This window comes from Spinacia oleracea, chromosome 1, assembly GCF_020520425.1.
Source record: "Spinacia oleracea cultivar Varoflay chromosome 1, BTI_SOV_V1, whole genome shotgun sequence".
Classification (NCBI taxonomy): domain Eukaryota; kingdom Viridiplantae; phylum Streptophyta; class Magnoliopsida; order Caryophyllales; family Amaranthaceae; genus Spinacia; species Spinacia oleracea.
This window is the reverse complement of record NC_079487.1, coordinates 124,868,104-124,886,270: the sequence shown is the minus strand read 5'-3', so window position 1 is coordinate 124,886,270 and position 18,167 is coordinate 124,868,104. Positions and strand designations below refer to the sequence as shown.

The window sequence follows — 18,167 nt, the reverse complement described above, 5'->3', positions numbered from 1 at the left end:
CATTTGTTATCAAGCTTTATTTATATGATGTTTGGGAATAACTGAAATTTATTTCGATTTTATTTTAATAGTCAAACAAATAAACGACCAAGATTAGTCTTATTAATTTAAAGGTTCAGACCCAAACAATTATAATGACTACCAATTTTTGGTAGCCATTGAAAAGTCTTCCATTAAATTAATATGATTTACTTTGTTAATGTGTGTTTTCTTCTTTTACTTTTAAAGGTTAAAGTCGGCCCTGATTTCTTATTTTAGTGTTGTTTCTCATTATCGACTTATCGTTTTGTGTATTTTTGTAAAGTAAATTACCGTTTCTAATTAGTAAATGATAAATTACACGTAGAATACTTTTAAGTCCCTTGAGTAAAAAAGGTGACAACTTGATTCAAAGAGATAAAATTTTTACCTAAAGAAAGGCTTCAATTTGGTATTACTAATCATAATAAAAGTAAGTCAACTTTAACGTATACTTCATACTTGATACTTCGTATTAGTCATACTCTCAAGTCTCAATGGACAAAATTGGTTTCCGGTCTTTTAGAGTTGATTCTCATAATAACTCGGTGAGTTACGTACTATTTTCTACTTAATTATTGAATAAAATTCCAAGTACTTCGTACTAGTTTATTTTAAATCTCTTGAACAAGAAGGTGACAACTTGATCCGAATAGAGCTTTAGATGTTTTTGCTAAAGAAAAGCTTCAATTTGGTAGACGAATTTCTAAGATGACGTTAATTATAATTAAGGGAAGTCAAAGATTAGGTATCTAGTATGGAAATATGGAATGGCCCCCGGTCCCTATGTCTAGCCTTTCCTTTCTTGAAAATGTAGCATCTTCCAATGTTATTGGACTAAAGATAGGATTGACTAATAAAAATATATTTGGACGAAAACTGACTAGAGTTGAGTCCAAGATAGTTTCTGACTATTCTAGATTTGATAAAGTCTAATGACTTCTAAAATCGTTTGAAAATTCAAATTAAAAATAATATCGTGTTATCGAATCTCGTCTATATCATTGCATCAATTAAAAATAAGAAGACACCAATCTAGAACCAGCTCAGACAATTTTCTTATACATTATTGTAATTAAATTGGATTCGTAAGCTTTTTTTTTTTTTTGAGGGAAAATTGGATTCGTAAGCTCATAATACATTAATACGTTATCATAAAACGCAGCAAACACATCATATTGGTACAATATATAGTACTTGATTACTTTATACAAAACGCTAGCGAAATGTCGCGATTATTCATTGTTGGTTGTACAATTAAGGGCCAAAACACCCAAAATAATTCAAAGAAAAAGTGTGAAAATGACTTCATTACTCCGATCAGACGCTCGTACTTGAACATGAACATGAACATGGACATGAACATGAACCCCACGCGCTGGTTAATTAATCCGTGAGAGGAACACTGTGAAGCACAACAGTTTCCACTGTAAGACCGGGTCCAAACCCGAACAAGACACCCCAATCTAGCCCGTATCCGGTAGTGGTCTTACCTTCTTTCAACGACCTCTTCCTCATTTCATCCAATATAAACAAAACACAAGCACTAGACATGTTACCAAACTCACTTAGAACATGCCTAGTTATACCCAATTTATCCTGATTGAGCTCGAGTTTAGCCTCAACTTGGTCTAAGATTGCTGGACCACCAGGGTGAGCCACCCAGAAAAGGGAGTTCCAATCATCAATCCCAATCGGTTTAAAAGCCTCAACGAGGGATTTTTCAATATTCTTCGAGATCAAACCAGGTACATCTTTTAACAAATGGAAGGCTAACCCGACTTCTCTCAAGTGTCCATCGATAGCACCCTCAGAGTCAGGGAGTATGGTCTGAGCAGCCGAAACAAGCTGGAAAATGGGTCGCTCAACGGACTCAATAGGGTCCGCACCGACAATGACAGACCCGGCTCCATCACCAAACAGGGCTTGTCCAATCATAGAGTCCAAATGTGTCTCAGTAGGCCCACGGAAACAAATGACAGTAATCTCAGAACAAACCACCAACACACGGGAACCACGGTTGTTCTCGGCGATGTCCTTGGCGAGGCGGAGGACTGTACCGCCGGCGTAGCAACCCTGCTGGTAAAGCATGAAGCGTTTTACTGAGGGTCGGAGGCCGAGGAGTTTAGTAAGCTGGTAGTCTGCACCAGGCATGTCTACACCTGAGGTTGTGCAGAAAATGACGTGGGTGATTTTGGACCGAGGTTGTCCCCACTCTTTGATGGCCTTTATGGCCGCCTCTTTCCCGAGTTTTGGGACTTCCGTTGCGAGGATGTCTTGGCGGGTGTCTAAGGATGAAGCATTGTAGTCACACATGTGAGGGTTCTGTTTCAATAGCTCTTCAGTTACGTGCATGTATCGCTTCTTAATCATTGACTTTTCACCTGTAACCATCATATTTACGATAAATAACCCAAGTAGAAATTGATCATATAATAACATAAATCAGTTATCAAAAGAACAAAGTAATTCAGTCCAATGGATTCAATTCATATAACACGGATTGTATTTGGGTATTTAATAATCGAATTTTAAAAAACGAGCTGTATAGTATTTTTGAACTTGATACAACCTGACCCATTTGATACCATAATATGTCAACTAGCCAATGGATCACGTGACCCACTTGCCAAGAAAAATTACCTTGTTTTAGTTAGTTTTGATTATTATTTTTTAAAATAATTAATTTCAGGTAATTTTTTCTTTAATTTTTAGAAGTAGCCAGAAATAAAGGAAGTATAAGAGAAATATAAGGAGTAGACATACACATGCGCTCGAACTTCTTCTTGAGACCAGTCATATGCTCAGTATCGGTAACACGGAAGTAGAAATCAGGATACTCCGCTTGGATCATTTCATTCTGGGGATTGGCGGTTCCGATAGCTAGGATCGTTGCTGGTCCGTGGGCTCGTTGGGCGTTACGGATTTCTTGAACGGATGCCATTATCAATTCTTTAATTGAACTCGAGTTTTGCTCTAAGAAAATACAAGACACTCAAATAATCTTCTTTTACTACAAATGAGTTGAAAGATGAGAGCTTGTTTGAAGTGAAGGTGGAAGGATTGTAAGTTTATATAAGGTCATTTTCTACAAGATATTTTCATAAATGGGTGGCTAAATATATATTTGTTTGAATAATAACAAAGGTGGGCTAAAATTTAATTTCATTTTTTTTGGAAGGTTGAATAATCAAGTTGATTATGGTGTATTTTCAATAACGAGGGTGTTTTTTTAATTAAAAATTCTACAATTGAGTGCTACCAACTACTAGGATTCAGTTTTAGTCCATAATGAGATTGACTAGTGATATTTGATAATTCTACAATTCTATACTAGGATCGTTTTAGTCCATAATTCTACAATTCTATAAAGTGATATTTACTTCAAATAATCTCCCATTTTGTTTGACTAGTCCGGCCTTTGGTCTTTAAATCCATCAGTGTGGGTTTGTGCTCCCATAATCTTGATCTAGTCAAAATAAAGTGGTAATTTATATTGTTGTCTGGCGTCAAACAACTTAGTGTATTAAGAGGAGAGGTGGACATGGATCAGGCCGGGAAGGTATGAGGGTTGTCCGAGTCACACATAGCACAAACGCGCATGTACAAGTCGCACTAGGAGCGCCAAAGGGCCATGGGCCTTAGTCCTTAGAAACTTGAAACGAGCACGACGAGTCGTGTCCGCACATAGGCACACTTGTTTTTAAAATTAACCAATTTTAATATTAGTCAGACAACCCATTAGCATGACGCCATGACATGATCCATTCTGACATGGTACATGGGTTAGTCTTACACCACCCTCATATGTGGTGAAATTGATCCGTATATGTCAAATTATCCGATTCAAGACTCGATTAAAATGAAATAACATTGCAAATTTGAATTGTACCTCCAAATAACCGAATTGATTGACCTAAACGTACTAAATCCCAAAAATTAGCTAATTTGACAAGGATCATACAACCTGAACACCAGTAACGTCGAATATGATCATATAACGAAATCCCAAGTCATGATATAGTTCCATAGATAAGTGTCAAATTATGTGTGAGTAAATTTGGATATTCGATTTGAAATTGGGTCAAATATATACTACGTAGTTATTCAATATTTTGGAATTGGGTCATTAATTTTGTGCATCGTTTGTTGTTCTTTAAACATCGTCAAGAACGCAAAGTTTAGATCAACCATACATGGAAACTTTGTAAGCATTCCAAGGCTTTCACGCTAATGGTCAATACAATTACCCTAAAAGGTACTCCCTGCGTATAAAAATGATTGTTGTACTTTCCTTGATTGACCGTATTTAATAGTTGATGTACTTTTTATTTAGGAAAATTTTCCTCTTTGTTTTATTATATCCTTCTTACAACCCCGTGTCTTTTTTTCCCGCTATCTTTTATTACAATTGTTTATTTTCAATGTACATCATTTACCTCTTATTTTAATAATACCAACTCATCTTTATTAAAATTTGTGCCGGTCAAAGTGCACCAATTATTTCTATACGAAGGGAGTAACACAATATTTTTATTAGTATCTTATCCTTGTAATACACATTCGAGAGTGTATCGTTTGGTGTAAAATGTTTTATTGAAAAATGATTTTCCCATTATCAGATGTTTACTTGTGCAGGAGGTAGAAAATAATTTTCCATCATCACTCTGAAGGGTGAAAAATAGTTCTATTTGAAAGAAAGGGAAACAACTTTTCCTCCTTAACTCCCTCTCCTCCCTTGTGATATTTTTTTTTGGATAAGTAAAACAAAAACCAAGTTAACCCCTTTGGGAAGAATAAACTAAACCAAGTCAAAAAGAAGTTTGAACAAAACAGATTCTCGACGAGCAGTGTAGCAAATTAGATGCATGTAGGGCTGTCAAATCTCAACCCGAACCGTTGAACCCGCTGGGTTAATCTGATTCGTTAAGAACCCGAACCGTTAATAATCCGTTAGTTGGAACCCGAAAACTAACCGAACCGATAACATTCAACCCGAACCCGAACCGTCTCGAAAATATTAAACCGATTAAGACCCGATACCCGATAACAAACCGGCATGCGTCAACCCGAAACCGTTTCTACCCGAACCGAATTGACCCGAAAACCGTTAATGACCCGATTTATTTCAACCCGAACCGTTTCAACCCGGGGAAAACCCGTTCACAACCCGAACTGTTTCAACCCGAACCGGTTACAACCCGAACTGTTTCAACCCGGACCGTTTACAACCCGAACCGTTTACAACCCGTAACCCGTTTACACCCCGTTTAATTCAAACCGTTCATAACCCGCCTCAAAAATAAGTTTTTATTGAAATATTTTCCGTCAAACCATACAGAGCCGAAATGCTAAGATATCAAATGATATAATTCGTAAGCAATTGTACTTCTTAAACATTTATAAACAAAAGATATAATTCAATGTGCGTTGTTCAACCGAGTATTCGAACTGTTGTTTATCAACCGACTAAGTAACTAAACATGTTCTTTATTAGATGTATTTCCAATATAGCTATATTATTGTATAGTTATAGGCTTATAGAATTGAATGTGCACTCTTTTATTGACTCGTATTCAACTGACTAATCGTCTAATGGATCATTAAACTAAATTGATCTAATTCAATACCTTATAAGCTTATAAGCTTGTAACCTAAGAACTAATCGAAAAACTATGCTATTTTAATTGAATCGACTTAATTCATTACCAATTGAACTTGTTTGCCTCGTTTCGTTAATAAACATGTTAGTCTCGTTGTTGTTTAAACCAATATGAATATATGACAAACTTGTATTTACAAACTTTACAAATTCATTACGTATTAATTCATCATTATCGATTATTAATTACTACATTATTAGTATTTAGTTCATCAATACATATTTCGTAATACTCTAGCATGGTGGGGGAGGGCATAGATGATTTTGATTCCATTTGAATCATTTGATTGGTAAATATTACATGACATAATAAAAGACATTGACAGACTTTTCTTAATTAAGTTTATGAAATTAATTGGATAGTGAACATTACTACATTAGTTGTTCGTCAAAAAAGAAATAACATTAGTTGTGATTTTAGTAATAACTCGACATTGTTTGTAATTTGTATCCGAATTGATCTGACTAAACATGAACCCGACCCGATATGAACCCGACCCGATATGATTCCGACCCGATTACAATCCGGCTAAACCCGTTAACAAACCGAACTGAATTGACCCGACCCGACTACAAACCGACCCGATCTGACCCGACCCGGTATGAACCCGACCTGATATGAACCCGACCCGTTATGAACCCGACCCGATATGAACCTGAACCGATATGAACCCGACTTAACCCGTTTATGACCCGACCAGGTATGAACCGACCCGATATGAACCCGACCCGATACGAACCCGACCTGTTATGAACCCGACCCGATATGAACCCGACCCGATATGAACCCGTAACACATAACCCGAACCCGAACCGAACCGTTAATTTTTCAACCCGACCCGAACCGAACCGATAACAAAATAAACCGATTTCAACCCGAACCGATGAACCCGAAACGAAACAGAACCGATGACCCGATTTGACACCTCTAGATGCATGCCATTTCGTCGAGGTTTCAAGTAGTGCCTTTTACGGTTTTGAACCATACACATCACACATGTATCAAACATATCAACAAAGTGATTCCAAAAGTTACGGAGTACTTGGTTAATTTTTGGGTTCATATATTCGGATAATATACTTATATTCATAGCTTACCATTCTTTGTATTTTAGGGAGCTCCTAGATATGCCACGCACCACCAAATCCGTCTAAATTAAGCACTCCATAGACTTTAGAGTTTAGACTTTAGAGTACTCTAATTCATGATTTTTCTTTGGTCTAAAGGGTACCGGGTACGTGGTCCCAACTTTGATTGTGTTCTTGATTAGTTCATTGACTTCATTCCGTGATACTCAGGGGCGGAATTAGGGGGGTTGGCGGGGGCCATGGCCCCCCATAATATGTTCAAATATTAAATATGCACTATAAAAACACATGTTTAGTATGGCTCAAGTGATTATTTTCCTTCAAAATTGGAGGTGCAAGGAGGTACAAGATTCGATTCTTAGCTCCCTCAATTTTATACTTAGTTTTTATTTTATTTTTGTTTTTCAATGTTGTAAAAATTACATGTTAAAACCTCTATGTATAATTTCTAGCTGGTTCCGCCACTGATGATACTCCCACAGTCCCATGCCACCAATTGAGATTTTAGAGAAAAGGGAACGCAAAGAACTTTGTGAGGGAAGGTTGGAAAGAAACCCCCGTCGCGCAGTGAATCAGAGATATTATATGAACTCAACAAATAACTTTCAGGATCGGAGCTATCACAGTAAATTTGTTAATTTTACATTAATTTATGGGTTTTTCATCAAAAATAGATGCCGATTGACAAAATTTTAAATTTCAAAATCATAAAGTCATAATTCAAACCTATAAAATATGGGGTTTAAATACACTAAGGGGAGGTTGGTTAGACTCATACCATAGTTGTAAGTATCAAATCAAAGAGATTATATCCGTTTTCACATGAATTGAACTAATTATTAAACCCATGATACTGCATATCAAGTTATAACATACGAAGTATATACGTATCACCGGTAGAAAAGAGCCCTATTGAGTGGGGATATAAATGGATCAGATTCTTATCGGGTGGGGCTTCACCCGCATCCACCCGTTTATCAATCCGCTCCACCCGTATCCATTCGTCACCCACGTAACCCATAATCCGCATCCACCCATCCGTCATCCGCGGATGAAACGGTTGGATCGGGTGAATAACGGATGAATGTTTTATTTTAATCTAGGAATTACGTGCTCATAATTAAAGTAGAATTGTCAACAAGATTCAGTTATTCTCAATTACTGGGAATCAATTTAAAACAGGCATAACATGTGCCAGACCAAAACAAATTTGTGATTATGTTTCTCTGTGTGTGTGTTTTTTTTTTTTTAGTAAATAATTTATGAAAATTGTACTCCATATCCTGTAATATTAGATTTCTTATCTCTTGGAGCAAATTGTTATTTCTTTTTTTCATTTGTACGTAAATTTTCTCTAATGAAAAAATAATAACTAGAAATAAGTATTAGTCCGTACTCCGTAGAGGTGATCATGGACTAAGACGGGCCTTAGCCTTGAATTGTAAACAAAAGTTGCTTTACACCTATGCGTGGGGTTGAAAAGTGGTCGTAGTGACCTTTTGCCATGCCAAAACAAGCCTTGAATTGATGCCTAGAGTCCCAAACTCATCCCAAAATATGCTCAGGCCAGGTCATGTTTAATCCTCTCCATTCCGTATCACCGTATGTAGAAATTAGACAAATATATAAGGGGGTGTTTGGTTGGCTGGCGGACCTTGAACGGTTTTACGAGGGGGGCCGGTAGAAAAATGTTAAGCAATAATATACTATGTAATTATACAATTATACACAAATTTTAGTGGGGGCCGTAACTAAAAATACACTATAAAATTTTTCGGCCGGGGTGGGCCACAACAAAGATCTGCCACTTACTTGGCGTAGCATATGAGTTTAAAATTAAGAATGAAACCATGGTAGTATTAGGTATGGGGTTGGAACTTGATTCATAATACCGTATGTTTGGTACGTTATACGGGAAAGTAAATAAGTACTTTGTTCATTTCTTTTATTTGATACCTACAGGTTTGGTATGAGTCATACTACCCCCTTGTGCTTGGGTTTCTAAACCTTATACCTTGTGGATTTGAGGTACGTAATTTCATTTTCTAAACCAAATACAAAATACGGATTTTGCCCATTTCAACCCCATATCTCATACCAAAAATCAGCAAACCAAACGCCACATAAGTCCGTTATTTAAATAATATGTCCATTTAAATTAGTGTATGGTTTTACAACAAACCCAAATAGGAAAAATATTTAGATTATACCCTTCTCAGCGATGTGTTGGTCTAATCTACTCAAAGATTTAATTGTTATTTAAATTAGGGATCATCACTTTCACTAATTTAATGTCTTAACTCACCAAATCAGCAACTAAGCTAGATTTCCCTAAGACTATAAAGAAAAAATAGAAATCTTAGATTTGCAAATTAAAGTTGCATCATGCTCCAATTTGAGCAGGATTATTGAAAGGGTTGCCGACAAATTTGGTATGCCCAACGATTTGATGCCCCTCCCAAAAGAGCAATAGTGCGATGTCTATACAACAGATCGAAGAATTCATGGTTTCAGACACCAATGACTACGACAAGGACAAGGACAAGGACAAATTCAGATTAGGTAGTTAAGATGCGCCTTGTTATGGCAATCTAGGATTTCGATAAAGACAGATACGGATAAGAATACTCTCAATTATGCGTTGCCGTGAAGTGCTAATTATTCATTTACAAGTATCAATTATTACCTTTAATTTTTATCTATTACTATATACTAAAAGAGACACCAGGAATGACACGTGTCAATTCCAGGTGTGATTTTTTCCCGCCAAAAAAATTTATTTCTTTTTCCCTTAAATTACTAATCTATTACTAAAAAAATATAACGGTTTCCTAGAGAATATTAAATACATAACGTATATACAAAAATAAAACGGTTTCCTTAATTACCGTTTGGAGAATATCTTAAATTAAAGGAAAGTCGTATATATAAAAGAATTAAAAATAAGTAAATATATTATCAAATATTGAGTAAATATATTATTATTAAATATACCAAATCTATAATAAAATACTCGATAAATTTACCAAATCTATAAGTCTTTGGTAAATTATTGTAAATGGAATAAAAGATTTGGTAAATTTATCATATATCATTATCTAAATAAATGGAATTTTCAAACTTTTAGTATAATATTTTATTCCTACATATATCATTATAGTTTGATTGTATAATGTGTACTGTGTTTGATAAATTTACAAAGTCATATATATAAAAGAATGAAAAATAACTACACTTAATAATATTTTACCTTAGTTTCTTGTCATAATTTCAGTAATAATCTATTACTATTTTTTTTCCTTAAATTTCTAATATATTACCAAAAAAATAAAACAGTTTTCTAGAGAATATTAAAGACATAACATATATATATAAATAAAACGGTTTTCTAAATTACCGTTAGGAGAATATATTAAAGTAAAGTCGTATATATAATAGAATAAAAAATAAGTACAATTAATAATGTTTGACCTTGATTTCTGGTTATAAATTAAGCAATAATAGCAATCTTTGGAGAACATATTAAAACAAGGTCGTACTTTCCTTAAAATGGTCAATTTACATTGCTGAAATTGCTGAAATTATGACCTTACATAAATACATTCCTTAATATTTTTTTTTTTTTTTTTGAGGGGAATACATTCCTTAATATAAGTACACTTGATAATATTTTACTTTAATTTCTAGTCATAATTTCAGCTATAATAGCAATCTTTGGAGAATATATTAAATCAAGGTCGTACTTTCCTTAAAATGGTCAATTTAGATTGCTAAAATCGCTGAAATTACGAGCTTACATAAACTTGGTCATAATTTCAGCGATTTCAGCAATCTTTGGAGAATATATTAAGCAAGATTTCAGCAGGAAAAGGAAAAACGATATATGTAGGAAGGAAATACAATGCACGTTATGGAAATTATATATTACAAAAATTATATACATAAAAAATATAAGGAGATCTTTGGCAAATTAATCCTATAAATATGACACGTATATCACTTTCAGCTACATTCTTCAAATCAACACCTATAAGAAAACATTTGACATTTTTAGATTATTAAACAAAATATTTGAGAATATTCTATGCAGTATAAAAATAATGAAGATGTACCATTAAAAAACCACGAGTTCACTGGTCATATTATTCTTAAAATTACTATAGCTTTCAACCACAACAATCAATAATGGCACAAAATATTGTGATGGTTAAGGACATAAATCCTACTACGGAAAATTTGACACTACAAGTTAGAGTTGTTCGTTTATGGACAATGTGGTCCTTCAAAAATCCGGCTGATGTTTACTCTATTGACATGGTGTTGTTAGATGCGCACGGAGGTAATCACTTTTATCTTATTTCAATTATATGGACAACTTTATTATCGTCTTCACTATACTAATTATTTAATTATGGTTATGCAATTTCTCATTTCATGTTAGGGTGATAAAATACAAGCGACAATCAAGAAATCTTTGTTGAGAACATTCCATCCTCTACTCAATGAGAGTAAACTATATAATACATCAAACTTTGGTGTTGGTAAGAGTAGTACGTGGTGAATACAAGTCCACTGGTCACCCATATAAAATAAAATTTGGGTTTTTAACCCGTGTTAATGTCTTATCGGCGGCAACTATTCCTAAGTATGGTTTTGATTTGGTGCCTTTTGATACAATTATCTCAAACAACCTAGATAACAACTGTTTAGTGGGTATGATAAAATCCCTTTTTTCAAAACATAAGATATGATTTATAGTATATAGATAGTTTGCTAACATAACATTGTATTTTCACGCAACAGAGTGATTGAGTATCTTTGAGTAATACGTAGTGATGAATTATATGAGGAATGAAACTTTAACAAAGCAACTCACTATTCAATTAGAGGATCTTCAGTAAGTTAAATAAATATTTTTCTAATAAAGATTTTGAATAATGTATTATTAATATGTTCATGGGGAATTTCAGAAAAAGTGTTATTAGTTGCCCTTTGTGGAATCATTATGCTGATGAATTGACTACTTACTTGTCCGAGCACCAAAATTGTCAAGTTATACTCAAACGACGACCCCCTTTATGACGGGTTCGTGACAGAAAATCCCGTCATTAATCAACGATTATTGGCCTTTAGTGACGGGATTTTCCGTCGTTAATGGTACACTTTTTTGTAGTGAATTCATGTTCACTTATTTCAAAATAATATCCTCTATTTACTTTTTAATGATCTATTTAATAAATAAATAATTTCTTCCACTTCTTCCACTTTAGATATTTTAAAATGTTTAATGGTATGTAAAAATTAAGTGTTACTAATTTTATTTTTAAGTGTACCTTCTACATTATTTTGGATTACCGTGCGTGGCACGGGTCCTAAACTAGTTTAAGAAATAACATTGAGTACAAAGATTTCGAAAATGATAAAGGTCTTTAAGCCGTGTCACAATGATGACATGTCATGTTTATGTGTCATGATTTAAATTGAAAACTAAAATATTTAACTTATACTCCCTCCGTTTCAAAATGTTTGTTACGTATTTCTTTAATAGTGTTTCAAAATGTTTGTTACGTATTCCTTTAATAGTGTTTCAAAATGTTTGTTACATAAAGAATCTTTCTATTTATAAACTTGTTACTATTATTATTTTTTGAGCCAACTTTTATTTCTAATTGGTCCAACTTTTCAACTCAATAAATCTCATGCAACCAAAAGTCAAATTATGACAAGTTAGCAATCCATGTGATTTTTAATTATTGGTTCATTTTGATAATAAAACAATCTTATTGGTTGTTTCAATGATTAGTGGATTGAGGTATTTTTTTTTAATGAAAGATGAAAGCAGATTTGCACTATATTCAAAGAAAGTAATAAATGTCAGAATTTGGAAAGATGGAATCAGATTTATGATGGAATCTAGAACATTTAAAATTAAAAAAAAAAAATTATACGTTAATAAACGTGCCAAAATCAAAACGTAACAAACATTTTGAAACGGAGGGAGTATAATCTATTATACATATTTCAAAAAAAGGTACGAAAATCTTAATATTCTAATTTGTTTCCTTCTTTACATCGATTACCTTATTTGCATATTTTCATAGTAAAAATATTGCACTGATAGTAAAAATATTCTGATGACGCAAACCTACGTGGCGCCTATATGTACCAGTTAAATTCCAACACGCAAGATTGCGACAACTAAATGTTGTCGCAACTTGCGACCTTTATCATCGCCCCAAAGATTTTGTAAGCACCAGGTGTACAATAAATTTAGAGTATATTTTGTACTCCCTCCGTCTCTTTTTGTTCTTTACGTTTGGTATTTTTCATGCGTTTTAACGATTAATTAATTTGCATCGAGATTCCTCAATTTTTTTATTTAAACAAAATAAATTACGTATATTTATAATATTTTCACTTTTATCAAAATTCTGATATTGAGAAATGAGAAAAATTTAATATCCCAATGAAAAAGTGTGAAAGATTAAATGACCTAATTTAATTGGTTAAAATAATAATTGGACACAAATTTTGATAGAATAATACTCCTCCGTTTCTTTTTGTTTGTTACGTTTGGACGTTTGCACGTTTATTAACGTATAATAAAGATTCTTTTTCTTTTTTTGTTAAAAATATAAACCCAAGTAAAACCTTAATCCACTAATCATTACAACAACCAATAAAATTGTTTTTTTTAATCAAAATGAACCAATAATGAAAAAGCACAAAGATTGCTAACTTAACATACTTGGGAAATTGCAAAGATATTTAATGAGTTGAAAAAATTGGACCAATTAATTAAAAGATGGCACAAAAAATGATACTCCCTCCGTCTCTTTTTGTTCTTTACATTTCCTTTTATATTGTCACATAATGCATTAATATTCTATCAAAATTTGTGCCCAAATATTATTTTAACCAATTAAATCCATTGGACATTAAATATTTCTCATTTTCCCAATGTCAGATTTTTGATAAAAGTGAAAACATTATAAATAAGCGTAATTTTTCTTGTTTAAATAAAAAAAGTAGAGGAATCTCAATGCACATTAAATAGTCGTTAAATCGTGTGAAAAATATCAAACGTAAAAACAAAAAGAGACGGAGGGAGTAGTATAATAAGTTTATAAAAGGAAAGATTCTCCACGTAACAAACATTGTGAAACACCCTAAAAGGAATACGTAACAAACAAAAAGAAACGGAGGGAGTAAGTCATTTATGTGATAATATAAAAGGAAATGTAAAGAACATTTTGAAATACCCAAAAAGAAAAACATAAGAACAAAAAGAGACGGAGGGAGTAACTTTTAACATATTTGATTAACTTATATATTATGAGAAAAAATAGAAATGGATGTCTTTTACATTATATCGGGTAACTTTTAAGCATTTTAAGTTAACTTTTACTTCGATGGACACTACCTTAAGGCTATGTTCTATTCGACTTATTTTGACTTATTTCAGACAAAATAAGTTCAGATAAGTTTAGTTAAGTTCAAATAAGTTTAGTTAAGTTCAGATAAGTTCAGTTAAGTTCAGATAAGTTCAGTTAAGTTCAGATAATATAAGTTCAACAAAAATAAGTTTTTTCAGATATTTTCACACACAAATAAGTTTATTTCAGACAAAATAAGTTTATTTCAGATAAAATAAGTTCAATTAAGTTCAGATAAATTCAGATAAGTTCAGTTAAGTTCAGATAATATAAGTTCAGTCAAAATAAGTCCAATAGAATGGAGCCTTAATAAAAATTTGTGTATTGAGTAAAGTAACATTTGTCATCTATATGTACAAGTTTGGGGTTTGTCATCAACGTGTCGGTCCGAACTATTGGTTCACACGTTACGAATGGCTAATTGGAAAGTTGTGAAAATATCAAAATCACCGCTTGCGTCAACCTTGAAGTGGTGGAATATGGGATGTATTTATAATACACAATAGAAATTGTTGTGATTGTAAAAGTTATGTATTTTACCTAAATTTATAGTACATATATCTATTTTGTCATTATAAATGTTATATGACTAATTATTAATGATATTTTTATCCCCGTAGAAAATCCACTTCGTATATCACTTGTCAAAGTGGTCGCGCCAAAAGAAAAAAAAATACTAACCTAAGATTCTACGCAGTAGATGAGTAGGCTGCTATAATTGGGCATGTGAGCACGTTATTTGGGATAAAAGCGGGCCAGAACAGACATTGTAAAGCGGGCCAGACCAGGCATTGTAAAGCGGGCCTAAACTCCTAAAGTATCTTCATAGCCCCTTCTATAGCAAAATTTGGCCATGCGCCCATGCCCAAACTTTTAGCCTGAAATTTCTGCTCATACCCGTTATTTAGTGGTATGGGTATGGGTCGGGAGTAGTATGTTATTAGTTTATTACGGATCAGGTAAACGTTATCAAATTACTAGCTTAGGACCCGTGTAATATACGATTATTAATAAAATATTTTTATTTTTATTGTAACTAAATAAGAAAACTTTTGATATTGGGTAACCGTGAAAATATAAAGGATATATACAAAAGTACAAATTTAAAGTGATTAAAATAAATATTTAAATGAACTAAATTTTCATATTACAATACAAAGTCAAGGATAATATTTGTATACTTGTATGTAGATCGATTTATCAAAGTTAACCAAACAAGAATGACCGTACCAAAACAATTTTTTGTCATAAAAGATGAGTGACGCCGAGAACTATTTTCGGAAGTAGATAACTCAAACGAGACCCGATCATAACTGAGTTTCAGAGAGTTTGAATTGAATACAATTTGAAAATGGACTTCTAATGTTAGTCTACTTACCATGTACGGAGTATTATTATTTTAATTAACATATGTGCTCACAATGTATTATTATTAACAGTAGACTAACATTAGAAGTTCATTCATCAATATTATTTAAATTTGTTATCAAATTAAAAAGTTATAATTTAACAGAAATAAAATCAAATTACAAAAAAAAAAATATTGATTCATCTTTCCTCCAACAATATATTATGAAGTTATATTTATGGTACTTAAATTGTTTTTTTATTTCATTTTTATCTTATTTTCCTAAAAAAAATTAATATAATTTTTTTTAAAAATAAAAAGTAAAAAATATTTTGGAGGAAAAATTGCACCAGAAAATGACATATACTTCCTCCGTCTTTTAATACTCGCAACGTTTGTTAGTTTCACGCATGCCAATGCACAACTTTGATCATTTATATCTTAAATTCTCTTTATGCAAAAATTATAAAAAGTTGATATTTTGAAAATACACATTGAAACGAATCTAACAAGATCCCACATGACTATGTTTTATCTTATATTAAAAACACTACGAATAGTCAAAGTAGATTATATGAATAGTGGCAAAAGTCCAAACGTTGCGAGTATTAAAAGACGGAGGAAGTATTATTACTAGTGTATATTTAAGTATGATGTAATAGATTTCCTAACACGATAGAAAATTAGCAATAATAGCCAATTCGCCACAATAGCTAGGCACTAGGCAGAGAAGAAATTAGTCATTAAAAAATTTAATCTAAAACTAAAAAATCTAGAGTAATTAGAAACAAACACCTGACACAATTTTCTAGTTATATGGCGGTAATCCACCGCTAATTTGGAAGATACCCTCTAAATGTAAAATTATATCCGATTAATAGGAAAAATGGAATTCTTTTAAGAAGTTGGAACAAGAAGATTTTTAAAACCATTTTTTTGGTTTAACGAGTTGAATTAGAAAGGATTAAAGAGAGTGAATCACTATTATATAAGTCAATTCAGGAGAAGTTTAAGAAATCTAAATTATATTTTTTATTTACTTTTTCAATGTAGTCGTTTGCTTATTGTAATTATTTTATGGAAACACATATCATATAAGGTTTCACAAATTCATATTTACAAGGGTTGTACAATAAATATTGTACATCGGAGTAAAAGTTAATTCAAAATGCTTAAGGTTATATATGTAAAAGTTATCTTTTTTTAGTGATAAATTTTTTCATTTTAATAAAACTTATTTCTTCAAAATCACTAATAATGCATAAAATCATTTAACCCTTTAACATGTTTATCCATCAACTTTTTTTTTACTAATATAAAAGTTAATCAAAACTAAATTAAAGTTACAAAAAAATGGGTAAAAGTTATCTCTTGTGCGCGCAAGACCTTTTAATAGCGTTTTGGTCTGTTCTATTTACCTTATTTCACTTATTTCAGGAAAAATAAGTTTGTATAAGATAAGTCTATGAAAAATAAGGATTGATCAAGTAATTTTTATAACTAAAATAAGTTTTGATAACAGTTAAGTTTAAATAGGCAATCAAATAAATAGAACTCACTTTTAGATTTAATAAGCTAAACTGATCTAAACCCTGCTTGTAAAAAAAAGAAAAAAAAAGGAACTAAACTGATCGAGTCATCGAGAGGGGAGTCCACGACAAACAAACAAAATTGAAGGAGGAGAAACTTTATGATATCTCATTTCCGTAATTTTTTATGCTATGTATAATTGAAGTCTTAAATTATGTTGAACGTCATGTGCACTTGGTGTTTGTTATACCAAAATATATACTTCAATAATAATAAAGGTTGTTACAGAAAATGATATTTCTAATTGTCTTGAACGTTCGAATAGGTTGGCATGTGTTTAGTTAAACTCATTCTAGAAGTAAAAGTACGTAAGTGTTACTGTGTTAAGTGGTACGAAGTACAGTCGTATCTCTTAGTCTCATCTATAGTACTCCCTCTGTTCTACATTAGTTATTACACTTACCTTTGTACAAAATTTTAGGTGATAAGTGGTTGTTTGGTTATCAATTATTATTTTATTGAAAAAGTAGATGTGATAGGAGTTAGTGAAGTATTTTGAATGAGAGGGCATGGGGGCAAAAAAAAATTGTGAAAAGAGAGACAATATAGTAATTATGGGGTCATTCCTAATTTAAAAGTGTAATAACTAATATAGAACGAACGAAAAAGGAAAGTGTAACAACTAATCTGGAACGAAGGGAGTACATATTTTTTAATATGACAACATATACAAGTATATAGATAGTAAAATGTTTTGGACTTGATACTGGCTAATAATTATGTTATGGGTTTGAAGTGTTACATTTTATAACACTAACTTTCTATTGTCTTAAAAGATCTCCATTTACTAGTTGGATTTGGTTCCAAGGTTATCAAATCGTGATTCTACTATGAACCGGAAGAAAGTCTTAAAATCGAATCATAAAAAGTTCTACGAACAAGCATAATCAAAATTTTATTCTCAAATTTCATTAAAATTGCTTATATATTATAGGTGAAAGCTCAATAATTGAAATATAGTTTTTTACTAGCTAAATAAACAATAATTCACAATATTTTTCTAGTAATAACTTTCTCAACAAGA

The 18,167-nt window shown here is 32.2% G+C and overlaps 1 protein-coding gene across 1 annotated transcript; it reads right to left on the bottom strand.

The window, feature by feature from the left end:
* Positions 1-1,054: 1,054 nt before the first annotated feature.
* Positions 1,055-3,076, bottom strand: LOC110784497 (chalcone synthase 2). Its single transcript, XM_021988956.2, has 2 exons — positions 2,785-3,076; positions 1,055-2,402 (listed from the first exon to the last, which is right to left on the bottom strand). The coding sequence occupies exons 1-2, from the start codon at positions 2,960-2,962 to the stop codon at positions 1,405-1,407; spliced, it is 1,176 nt and encodes a 391-aa protein (XP_021844648.1). The 5' UTR covers positions 2,963-3,076; the 3' UTR covers positions 1,055-1,404.
* Between the last annotated feature and the right edge of the window lie 15,091 nt (positions 3,077-18,167).

Excerpts from the sequence above, each read along its gene's own strand:
- LOC110784497 (XM_021988956.2), bottom strand. The coding sequence starts at position 2,962 with ATGGCATCCGTTCAAGAAATCCGTAACGCCCAACGAGCCCACGGACCA. Across the intron at positions 2,403-2,784 it reads GAAGAAGTTCGAGCGCATGT|GTGAAAAGTCAATGATTAAG; the intron begins GTATGTCTACTC and ends TGATGGTTACAG.